The 12,461-nt window shown below is 49.9% G+C and overlaps 1 protein-coding gene across 1 annotated transcript in view; it reads left to right on the forward strand.

Moving 5' to 3' along the window:
• The window catches only part of LOC141015172 (microfibril-associated glycoprotein 4-like), a 10,839-nt gene extending 10,542 nt beyond the window's left edge, over window positions 1–297 (forward strand). The window contains exon 7 of the mRNA XM_073489120.1: window positions 1–297. This exon is cut by the window's left edge and continues 251 nt beyond it. Within this exon, the coding sequence (XP_073345221.1) occupies window positions 1–3 (3 nt within the window). The 3' untranslated portion in view covers window positions 4–297.
• The last annotated feature ends 12,164 nt before the right edge of the window (window positions 298–12,461 follow it).

Consider the following 12,461-nt stretch of genomic DNA (forward strand, 5'->3'; position numbering starts at 1 on the left):
TAGATCTCCAGGACCATCGTACAGCAGAATATCAGCAGTTGATCTCTAGTGATTTCTTTCTCTTTCTATCATTAAGCATGTAATCTCTTAATGGGCCGTATTTTCCTGAAACTGGTTCCCAGCACAGTCCACCAGCACACCAGCTCATGTTTGTGAACACATTTAATGGATAAAGATAAATGTGTGGTCTCACGGTGTGTTCATCTCTGCACTATCTTGATATTTGGTGGAGGTTTAAACCTTAATGTGGATCATAACCTGCTGTATGATGACAATAAATAAGAAGCTGAGCAGAAAGCTGATGGTCTGATGTCTTCATGTGCTCACAAATGTGTTATTTGTGTCTCCGTGACGCCTCCCAGCTCTGTAAGGAACCGCTCCACTACACAGACAGTTTTCAGACTGGGGTTGTAACGCTGAGAGTTTCACAGTGTGATACCATCTCAGAAACATCCCAGTTTCACCATGTTACACTGTTGTTATCATTATTATTATTATTATCATTATTATTATTATTATTATTATCATCATTATTATCATTATTATATCATTATTATTATTATTATCAGTTAACAGAATGAAAACAAGAGTTTCTTGGTTGAACAAATGTTTCATGATAATTTCATAAAATGTCCTGACAGACATGAAACTTGATATAAACTTAATGAATGTGATTCTTTCTAATAACAAAAATGTGGTAGAATTTAATCTCAAATATAAGCAAATATACAGGGTATGATAATTGTCAGCTGTCATACTAGTAAACCTTGAAAACGCTACATCGTCTCATCAGCACCAGAACCAGCACCAACATGGAGCCAGCTGGGCTCAGAAAAGCTCGTAAACAAGATGAACATCACAATAAATCTGCTCATGTTGACAACTGCAGTTGTGGTTCTGGTTCAGTTCTGTGAGCTGCTGATATACAGGAGCAGCTCTACAGTGTTTCAGTCAGGAGACGACGTCACTGACGACACCGTGGGTCCGGGTCAATCAGCGGCTGCTTGTTGAACAGCTCCGTTCCCACCGTCTCCATTAATAAGTCGGATATTTACTGCTTCAGTTTGTTGCCGGGCTCGCTGCCCTTTTGGCACGTTGATAAAACGGAGGTTGGATAATTGGGACCTGTTTGCAGCCTTGGAGAAGCTTGTTCTTTACCTGTATGGATTTCATTGTGTCTTCAGTCGCCATGCCACTTAAAGTTTTCTCCCAGCATCACTTGGTCTCGGTGAGCCGCTGGTCTCCCTGTAGAGACTGGGACGAAGCATTTATCAGCACTGTAAAACCTTCTTTCATACTGGCCGGTGGTTTCCAGCAGGGAGGATAGCTGATGAATTCTGAACATATTTACACATTGGATTTTTTTTCATTTGATTTTTTCATTGATTTTTTTCATCCTCTCATCCTCAGAGTAAATGAACAGGAATCTGATAGGAGTAAATTTCCTAATCTAACTTGTAAAAAGAAAAGAAAACTCTCGCAGTGATCAGTGTGTGTTGCTTGTGTGACAGTGTGTGCAGCTGCAGCATCGTCAGTCACTCGTTTCTGACGAGCGATCGTCATCAGAGGGAAAATTGTAATAAAGGCCATAACTGGCGCGCGGGCACGAGTGCACCTGAACATAATAATAATAATAATGATAATACATTTTATTTGTACAGCGCTTTTAAAAACTCTCAAAGACACTTTACAAGAATAAAATACATACAAGAATACATAAAATCAAGTGCATGGTGCATAAAATCAAGTGCATGGTGCGATAAAAGGAGAAATATGTAGAAAAAAAAGAACAATGTATGAAGGATATGTGCAGGTTTTTAGGGAGAACAGGTTGAGGACAACAAACAGCTACGAGTGCAAATGAAAAGCGGATTTGAAGAGGTGGGTTTTGAGTAATGACTTGAAGGTGGATGAGTCTGGGCAGTCACGGATGTGTTTGGGGAGGGAGTTCCAGAGGGAGGGGGCAGCAATGGAGAAGGCTCTATCCCCCCAGGTACGGTGCTTGGTCCTGAGGGGGGGTGAGAGAAGGTTAGCGTCGGAGGATCTGAGGTTTCGGGAAGGAGTGTGTTGGTGGAGCATGTCCGTGAGGTAGGGAGGGGCCTGGTTGTGGAGGGCTTTATGGGTGAGTAGGAGGAGCTTGAAGTTGATTCGGTCAGGGAGCCAGTGAAGGTTTTGGAGTACGGGGGTGATATGTTCACGGGAGCGGGTGTGGGTGAGGAGGCGGCAGCAGAGTTTTGGATGTATTGAAGTTTATTGAGGACTTTGGAAGATGAACCATAGAGGATGCTGTTGCAGTAGTCCAATCTTGAAGTGATAAATGCGTGGATGAGAGTCTCAGCTGCAGAGAAGGAGAGTAGTGGGCGGAGGCGGGCAATATTTTTTAGATGGAAGAAGGCAGTTTGGGTGAGGCGGCTGATGTGCTGTTCGAATGAGAGAGTACTGTCCATGATGATGCCAAGGTTACGGATGGAGGGAGAGGGAAACAGGGTGATGTTGTCAAAGCTGAGGGAGAAGTTCTGGGTCGATGTGGTGAGATGTTTTGGGCCGATGAGTATGATTTCAGATTTGTCACAGTTTAGTTTGAGAAAGTTTTTTGCAGCCATGATTGTAGTTCTGACAGGCAGTTTGTGAGGGTAGAGTGGGTGGCAGGGGTGATGGATTTGTGGAGATGTAGAGTTGGATGTCGTCGGCGTAGCAGTGAAAACGGAGACCATGACGACGGATGATGGAGCCAAGGGGGAGTAGATAAATGATGAAGAGGAGAGGACCAAGCACTGAGCCCTGGGGGACGCCTTGAAGCAGGGGGGCAGTGGAGGAGGAGCAGTTGTTGACATGGATGAACTGTTGTCTGTCTGAGAGGTAGGATTTGAGCCAGGAAAAAGCGGAGCCGGTGATGTTGAGAAATGTTTGTAGGCGGGACAGGAGGATGGAGTGGTTGATGGTGTCGAAGGCTGCAGTGAGGTCAAGGAGGATGAGTATACTGAGGTGGCCGGAGTCTGCAGAGAGGAGGAGGTCGTTGGTGATTTTAAGGAGAGCGGTTTCGGTGCTGTGTTTGGGGCGGAATCCAGATTGGAAAGGTTCATACAGTTCATGAGAGTGGAGGTGGGTTTTGATTTGTGAGGCGACAACACGTTCCAGAATCTTTGACAGGAAAGGGAGGTTTGAGATAGGACGGAAGTTTGAGATGATGTCAGGATCCAGGCCGGGTTTTTTGAGGATGTAGGTGACAGCGGCCAGTTTGAGGGATTCGGGGACAGAGCCAGAGGAGAGGGAGGAGGGAGGAGAGAATAATGATGGCGATTAATGGGGAGATTGTAGGGAGGCAGGATTTAACGATGGAGGATGGGATAGGGTCCAGAACAGAAGTAGAGTTTTTTATCTTGGTGATAATGGAGAGGAGTTCCAGGGGAGAGACAGGGGTGAACTGTGACAGAGGTTGAGTAGTGGTGGTGGTGGTGGTGGGGGGTGAGAGGTGAGAGGTGGAGAGGCTGTAATGGGGGTGGGGGGGGGGGGTGGGGGGGTGCTAAGTTGATTGTAGATAGTGTCGATCTTAGACTGAAAGGATGCCAGGAAGGAGTTGCATTTGTTGACTGTGAAGGAGGTGAGGGTGTTGTCGCAGGGTTTGAGGAGTTTGTTGATGGTGGAGAAGAGAGTCTTGGGGTTTTTGGAGCCAGAGTGAATAAGCTGAGAGTAGTAGGTGGACCGTGCAGCAGTGAGGGCGTTTTTGTAGTCTGAGAGGTGGTCTGTGTAAGTGTTGAGATGGACTGTGAGACCGGTTTTCTTGTAGAGTCTTTCAAGCTGGCGCTTACAGATTTTCATTTGACGGAGTTGGGGAGTGTACCAGGGAGCTGAGTGGGTGAAAGAGACTGATTTGGTTTTTAAGGGGGCCAGGTTATTGAGGCAGAGGGACAGTGTGTCGTTGTAATGGTTGACCAGGTCAGTGGGGTTAAAAGTTAAAGGGGGGGTTGACCAGCAAGTCAGAAAAAGCTGAAGGGGAGATGGATTTAATGTTCCTGAAGGTAATGTTGCGTTTGAGTTTTGGGGGACGCAGGGGGGTGATGAAATCCATGATGATGGCCAGGTGATCAGAGATCTGTAGGTTGAGGCTGGAGAGTTTATAAAGGGTGAGACCGGCAGAGCAGACTAGGTCAAGGATGTGGCCGCGACAGTGGGTGGGGAAGTTGACGTGCTGGGTGAATTGAAGGCAATGAAGCAGTTCCAGGAGGTCTATTGCACTTTTGGAGTTAGGGTCATCGATATGGATATTGAAGTCACCCAGCAGCAGAATTGAGGGGGATATGGCGGATAGCTGGGTGAGGAATTCGGCGAGGTCTGAGAGGAAGGAGTGGTTTGGTTTGGGGGGACGGTAGATGATGGTGATGACCAGGGGAGTGGGACCAGGCAGTTTGAGGGCAATATGTTCAAAAGACTGAGCAGGAGGGATGGAGATAGTGGATGCAAGGAAATTTTTCTTGAAGATGGCAGCGACGCCACCACCCCGTCCGTCAGGGCGTGGTTTGTCAATGTAGGTGTAGCCAGTGGGTGTGGTCTGATTTAGGGAGAGGTAATCTAGAGGTTTGTGCCAGGTTTCGGTTAGACAGAGAAGGTCCAGTTTATTGTCAGTGATAAGTTCATGTAGGATGGCACTTTTGTTGGTCAGTGAGCGGGTGTTGAGTAGGACCAGTTTGAGGTGTTTTTGGATCTGAGTCGAGGAGGGGGTAGCAGGAGTGCAGTGTATGGGGAGCAAGTTGTTGTTCTTCATAGTCCTGGATGTACCGCATGGGCGGGGTGGTCTCTGTGTTATAATGGATTGTATGGGGAATGTTTCAGGTGGGAGGGATAATGACTGGTTGGGTCGTACGGGGGCGCTAGTGAGCTGGACAGTGGTCTGTGCTTCTGCTGGCGAGGGATGAGGAAGAGTGTCGGTGAAGGGGGTGTAAATAGTCAGTCTCGTGGAGCATAATGTACAGTGTGTTGTATGTTGGCTGCAAGCATGCGACTACCTGTGGTGTTTGGGTGAATGCCGTCGGGCTTGAAGAAGGAGGGGCGGTTCCAAAACAGATTAAAATTGTCCACGAAGACTCGAAAACATGCGAGCGCACCCGAGTGAGACGCGGCGGGGGAGATCACTTGGGGAAGACGTGATGAGTTCATGCTTTCTTTCTCTTTCGCTCGAGTTACGAGCAGGACTCCAGCGGTGCACAGACTGTCTCCCCTGTTATCTGGCGGCCCTGTTCCTGTGTGCATAGATGAACAGACCGTAAGTTATGTGTGTTATTTCTCCCGTGATTATGAACGGTCTATATTGTATGTGAAGCTGCTTCGGCTAATAAGCTGTTGTCATGCGGCCGTTTTCTGTTTATATACAGCGAATACATGTGTGCTATTCCTGTTTGAATATAACTGTATATACAGTTGGATTAGTGTTTATGTTTACCTGTAACCTGGTCAGTGCAATATCTGAGATTATTATTTCTGTTACTAATAATATGCTGATTTATGTTTATATTCTTTTTCCTATTGCAGACCACACACACACACCTAGATAACTGCTTTGCTGTACATTCAGTGGGTCTGCTGTATTGTTGTGCTGTACTGAAGACTCAGTCTCAGTACAAGGTTAAAGCTGCATCCTGCCTCCTGTCCAGTGTGTTTTGATTGACACCCCAGGGCGAGTACTATCCACACCTTGTAACCTCCTAATTAACATTGTGGTCCTTCAAGCCGGATACCCTGTACTTACCCTGGTTAAAGATGGAGCCTATGCGCCCTAGACGCAACATTCAACCTCCACGCCACCTAGCTGAGTATGAGGTTGGTCCTCTTAGACGCAGAGCCGTCACCTCCTCAGCACCCAACCTACATCGTACAGCACAGCATGCAGACAGACCCGGAGGAGAAGCAGGGGAAGAGTGGCACGTCCTTGATGTAGACAATACATCCTACCATTCCTCAACTGCCTCTAACATCAGGATTGATGGTAGCCACAGTCTCCACAGAGAAGCTAGCGGGGCTCCTACATGCTCCAGCGTGGATCGCGGGCTGGTGGAGCAGCTACGACGGCGGCTGGACCTTGTGGACTACGAGTCTCCTCCGCACTCTATATCACCAGAGACTGTGTTAAGGGATAGAGAGAGGCTACGCTCCGCTCCGACCAAATATCTTCCACCTCACCTTCAATCACCTGTCTCAGGGGAGAGGCGTTTCCATTCATCACCTGTCGAAGCCCCACCTCCTGTGGCCTTTCAATCCCCTAGATGGTCTCAGCGAGAGCCGACCACTACTCAAGTGCACGTCAGGGACTTCCCAGCCGGTCAGGGTTACAGCTCGGTTAGAGACAGACCGATGCCTGGAGAAGTCATAATGGATGTCTTGGAGAAGATGATGCAGGAGCTGCAGACCATGAAGGGCTATATTACGTCACCACTTACTGCTGGGCCAGAGCCCCGCGAGTCGCAGCCGGTCATGTATCACTCACGTTATGATCAACTGCAGACACCTCAAAGGCAGCCAGGCTATGCTAACTTTGCTGCGTCAGAGACCTATCAGTCCAGCCCCTATCCTGCACCACAGCCGGTGCCACCGCAGGGCTGCCCCTCCTACCCGCAGCAACCGGACAGGGCGACGTCTTCATATCCCATGCCCATGGTCTATCCTCAGCCTGCAGCCCCGCCTAGGCAGACATATTCCCAGCCAAGGTCTGCCCCTCAGTATCACAGCCAGATGTGGTCACCAACTCAAGCCTATTCACCGCAGGGGCACCCACAGCCTTCATCATTGGTGGCCCCGGAGAGGAGCTACAGGGGGCCGAAGCCAACCATACCCGTCTTCGTCCATCGAGACCCTGGAGAATTTGCACGACTCAAGATTGCCTTGGGAAACCTCCTGCCAACTGACAACACTGAGCTCTTCAAGTATCAGATCCTGGTGGACCACCTGAAACTGGAGGAAGCACACCTAATTGCTGACTCCTACCTGAACTTACCTGCTCCATATTTCGATACCATGGCAGCGCTTAATGAAAAGTTTGGGCAACCCCACCTGTTGGCATTGAAGAAGACTGCTCACGTGATAGATTCTCCTGACATCAGGCGTGGAGACACTGAGGCTTTCGAGAGGTTTGCTTTACAGGTCCGTGCACTGGTGGGCATACTGCAAACTCTTGGACCTGAAGGGGACACAGAACTCAGGTGTGGTTCACATGTGGCAAGGCTCCTGGGTAAATTACCACCTGAGCTGCGAGCAGCATTCCGCAGGCATATGTTCCACAAGCCAGGGAACATCTATACTCTCCTTGAGTTCTCACAGTGGCTAGAGTACGAGATGTGGTGTCAGGGTTACGAAGAGCAGGTTGGCGATAGGAGGGAGAAGCCTGGCTACAAGCAGGTGTGGCGGAAGGAGCCCTCAGCCCAGCCTCGGGCTGCAACTATCCTTCAAGGCTCTGAGAGTTCCCCCAAAGAAGAGAAGCCTACTTCTCCAGCTAAGTCCTTCACTGAAGGGAAGGGGAAGAGACCTAAGCCTAAACCCTTCTGCCCCTACTGTGATGGTACTAATCACTTCCTCAGCCAGTGCACTGCCTTCAAATCCTTCACTCCGGAACAGATGACCAACTGGCTAAAGGAGAACAAGCGATGCCATAGGTGTGGCAGAGCACACTTACCTGACCAGTGCAACTTGAAGAAGCCCTGTAATATCTGCCAGGAGAAGCACCTACAGATCCTGCATGGCGTGAACGCTAAGGATAAAGCTGGTAGAACCATGGAGACAACCCTGTATTTGGGCAGACCAGCAGACTGCAGTCGTGTCTTCCTGAAGGTCATTAGAGTCCAGCTGCACCATCAGAACTGCACCTTAGACACATATGCTGTCTTGGATGATGGGTCAGAGCGGACAGTTCTTCTTTCGGCTGCTGCTGACAAACTAGGCTTACAGGGCACTCCCGAAGACCTACCCTTGAGAACAGTCAGACAGGATATCGAGACTATCCATGGAGCCAAGATCTCCTTTAAGATCTCACCAATCTCCTATCCACGTCAGTTGTATGATATCCGCGGTGCCTTCACCTCCAAGCATCTTAGTCTGGCTGACCATTCGTACCCAGTGACTGCCCTCCAGAAGAGGTACAAACACTTGAGAGACCTGCCTCTTGAGTCCTTCGCAGGAGTCAGTCCCCTGCTTCTCATCGGCAGTGTTCAGACTCACTTAATTACACCTATTGAGCCTGTGAGAAGTGGACCACCAGGAGGACCGGCAGCTATCCGAACCAAGCTGGGATGGACCCTGCAGGGCCCAGCAAGGGGGCTGCCACAATATTGTGAGTCACAAAGCTGCCTCTTCACTTCCACCAACCCGGCCGCAACAGAACTTCTCCGTAATGTTGAGCGCCTCTGGCAGGTAGATACTTTACCTTTCAGAAGCGAAAAGCTGGTAATGAGATCAAAGGAAGACCAAGAGGCCATAGCTCTACTGGAGAAGAAAACGGTGCGTGTTGAGGTTGAAGGGATCCTGTGTTATGCCACACCCCTGCTCAGAAGGAAAAATGTGCCCCGCTTCCAAGCCCCTCCCGAGGCGGTGATGCCTAGCCTTAGGAGCACCAAGAGGCGGCTCCTGAAGGACCCTGAGAAGGCTGCAGCGTACAGTGCAGAGATCAAGAAGCTCAAGGATGCAGGCTCTGTGGCAAAGCTGCCGAATAAAGAGATAAATGAGAGTGGGGAATCCTGGTTCATACCCCATCATATGGTTCAGCATAACCAGAAGAACCGCATCGTCTTTAATTGCTCCTACGAGTTCAGAGGTCTTAACCTCAATGATGCGCTCCTCCCTGGACCTACACTCAAGCTGCGGGCTGTCCTCTCATCTGGTGGTTTCGAGATCAGGCAGTGGACCAGTAACGCCCCATCGGTGATCAGTCACTTGCCCTCAGAAGCACTCTCTGACAACACCGAACTCTGGCTCTCACATGACCGGGTGGACATGCAGGAAGCTACACTTGGTCTGAGATGGCACTGTACCTCGGATACCATCGGCTATAAACACCGGCCTGTGGACCATGGCCCACCTACCATGCTCAATGTCTACAGAGTATTGGCCAGTCAGTATGACCCTTTGGGTCATCTTCTCCCCTTCACTACAAGAGCCAAAATACTCGTCCAGCGCCTGTGGGACAAGCCACGAGAATGGGATGACCCAATGCTTCCCGAGGAGCTCTTGACAGCTTGGAATGCCTGGGTGACTGAACTCTCCTCACTGCCACTGATAAGCCTGCCTCGTTGCTACGTTCCTGCACACATGGATCAGCCTGATATAATCCATGATGTCCATATCTTCTGTGATGCCTCTGAGCGGACCTATGGCTCAGTGGCATATCTGCGCACCGAAGACAGCCATGGCAACATCAACGTGGCATTCCTGATGGCCAGGTCAAGGGTCGCACCACGTAGGCAACATTCCATCCCCAGGTTGGAGCTCTGTGCCGCCGTGACTGGGGCTCAATTGGCCAAGCTGGTAAGGACGGAGCTCACCCTGCCTATCCGGAGGACCGTGCTCTGGACTGATTCATCAACAGTGCTCACTTGGCTGCAGTCTGACTCCTGTCGGTTTAAGGTCTTTGTAGGGACTAGAGTGGCCGAGATCCAGGAACTTACAGGTTCTGAAGCCTGGAGATACATCAACTCAGAGTCCAACCCTGCCGACGATCTGACCCGAGGAAAGACTCTAGCTGACCTAGCTCTGCGGGATCACTACCGTTGGCCCGGATCCGGCCGTGCCAGACCTGGAAAGGTACGACACCTGGAAGGAGCTGATCGATGCCACCGCACAGGCGCTACACGGGGCAGCCAGCGCGGATGGACCACCCTCAGCAGCGGTGTACAAGCAAGCTGAGCATCTCGTCCTACAGAGGGCTCAGATTGACTGCTTCCCTGATGAGTACGCCCTCCTGAGAGCGGGTAAACCTATACCTACTAACAGTCGTCTTATCACCTTATCCCCTGAGTTGGATACAGCCTCAGGAATCATCAGAGTAGGCGGGAGACTGCGACGGGCAGAAGAGCTTGACCCGTCAGTAGTCCATCCGGTGGTTCTGGACCCACATCACAGAGTGACGACACAACTGATCAGGGACTTCGATGACAGGTTGCATCATCAAGGGCCTGAGCGGGTTCTTGCCGAGGTCCTTCTGGATCCTACGTGGGCGCGAGGCTATTCGGAAACAACAACACGCCTGCCCAGAGTGTCGAAGGTGGAGAGCTAAGCCTTCCACACCGCTCATAGCTGATCTGCCTCCAGCACGCCTCCGCCTCTTTAAACCCCCATTCCATTCCACGGGAATGGATTGTTTCGGCCCCTTTCAGGTGAAAATAGGACGCCGTTCTGAGAAGAGGTGGGGCCTTATATTCAAATGCCTCACAACCCGAGCTGTTCATCTGGACCTCTTGACTTCTATGGACTCTGATGCATTCCTCATGGCTCTCCGGAGATTTACCGCTCGCCGAGGCACCCCTGCCGAACTTTACTCCGACCAAGGCACCAACTTCCGCGGAGCTGACAAGGAGTTGGCTACGGCGTTCGGGGAGATGCACACCAGCTTGAAGGAGCTCCTTGCTAAGCACCACCGGATCGGGTTCCACTTCAATCCTCCGGCAGCACCACATTTCGGAGGAGCATGGGAACGAGAGATCCGCACAGTGAAGTCCAGCCTCTGGACAATCCTTGGGTCCCAGACAGTCACAGAGGAGGTCCTGCTGACTGTCCTAATCGAGGTCGAAGGCATCCTGAACTCAAAGCCTTTAGGCTATGTCTCCTCTGACGCCGCCGACCTTGATCCGATCACACCGAAACACCTTCTCATGGGGCAGCCTAGTAGCTGCTTGCCTCCTGTAGTCTACCCACAGTCGGAGCTCTTGAGTCGGAGGCGGTGGAGGCAGAGCCAGATCCTGACCTACCATTTCTGGTCTAGGTTCGTCAAATACTACCTACCGACTCTACAACCACGGTTGAAATGGCAGGCGACAACGGATAACCTGGCAGTGGACACCGTGGTCATGTTGGCTGACCCTCAGCTGCCACGAGCCCTTTGGTCCATTGGTCGTGTTGTCAAGGTGATCACCAGTGCTGATGGACATGTCCGAGCAGCGGAGGTAAAGGTCGGGAATAAGGTCTACACTCGCCCCGTCGTGAGGCTTATTGTACTCCCTGAACTTCCGGATGACAGCACCTCTGCCTAGCCCTTTAGCCCAGCCAGCTCTGCAGTGAACACACTTGCTACGCAACTGTGGGGGCGGCTGTTATCTGGCGGCCCTGTTCCTGTGTGCGTAGATGAACAGACCGTAGGTTATGTGTGTTATTTCTCCCGTGATTATGAACGGTCTATATTGTATGTGAAGCTATCGCTGCTTCGGCTAATAAGCTGTTGTTATGCGGCCGTTTTCTGTTTATATACAGCGAATACATGTGTGCTATTCCTGTTTGAATATAACTGTATATATAGTTGGATTAGTGTTTATGTTTACCTGTAACCTGGTCAGTGCAATATCTGAAATTATTATTTCTGTTACTAATAATATGCTGATTTATGTTTATATTCTTTTTCCTATTGCAGACCACACACACACGCCGAGATAACTGCTTTGCTGTACATTCAGTGGGCTGCTGTATTGTTGTGCTGTACTGAAGACTATATCTCAGTAAAAGGTTAAAGCTGCATCCTGCCTCCTGTCCAGTGTGTTTTGATTGACAGCCCAGGGCGAGTACTATCCACACCTTGTAACCTCCTAATTAACACAAATCGTCCCCTTCTGAATCGCGATCAGCAAAGATCTGTGCAAGCACCTCATCCGCACTGTAAAGTCCTCTGGGCATTTTGTTTTTTATTACAAAAATCGCTATCTGTCTCTCTAGCTGTCTCTCTGTCGCTTAGCCACTCCCGCTCTGACAGCTGGTGTCGGGTTTCAAACTTTTTTTTCTCAGGTATTTTGCATAGAAACACACCCACAAATGACATCAGGATTGAAGTTGAATCTAGTGGCCATCTAGTGGTAGCAAGCAGTAACAGCACAAGGCAGTAGATTTAAAGATATGGGCTGTTTTATTCAGCAATGTTGCCTGTCGCAATAATGCGACTTTGGCGCCTAGAGGGTTAAATTACAGAATAAAATACTCCAACTTATTGAGATGCAGCTGTATGTGAAATGTAGTATGACAGAAACTCCTCATCCGGCCTCATTATTCAGTATGAAGCCAGCGTGCTTCTCTGGCTATTCTGACCCACAATCCTCTGCACGGCGGCAGATATACGTCACGGTGTGTCACGTGAAAATAAACCAAGCAGGGAAAAACATCTGACAGCTCACTGACAGATGAAAGCACAGCTGAGTGGCAGTACTACGCTCTTGTACTCCAGAGTTTTGGGATATTGAAGCAAGAGGGTCAAAGGTCAAGGTGCACTGTCACGACGAAGTAGT

The sequence above is a fragment of the Pagrus major genome, chromosome 20 (assembly GCF_040436345.1).
Source record: "Pagrus major chromosome 20, Pma_NU_1.0".
Classification (NCBI taxonomy): Eukaryota; Metazoa; Chordata; class Actinopteri; order Spariformes; family Sparidae; genus Pagrus; species Pagrus major.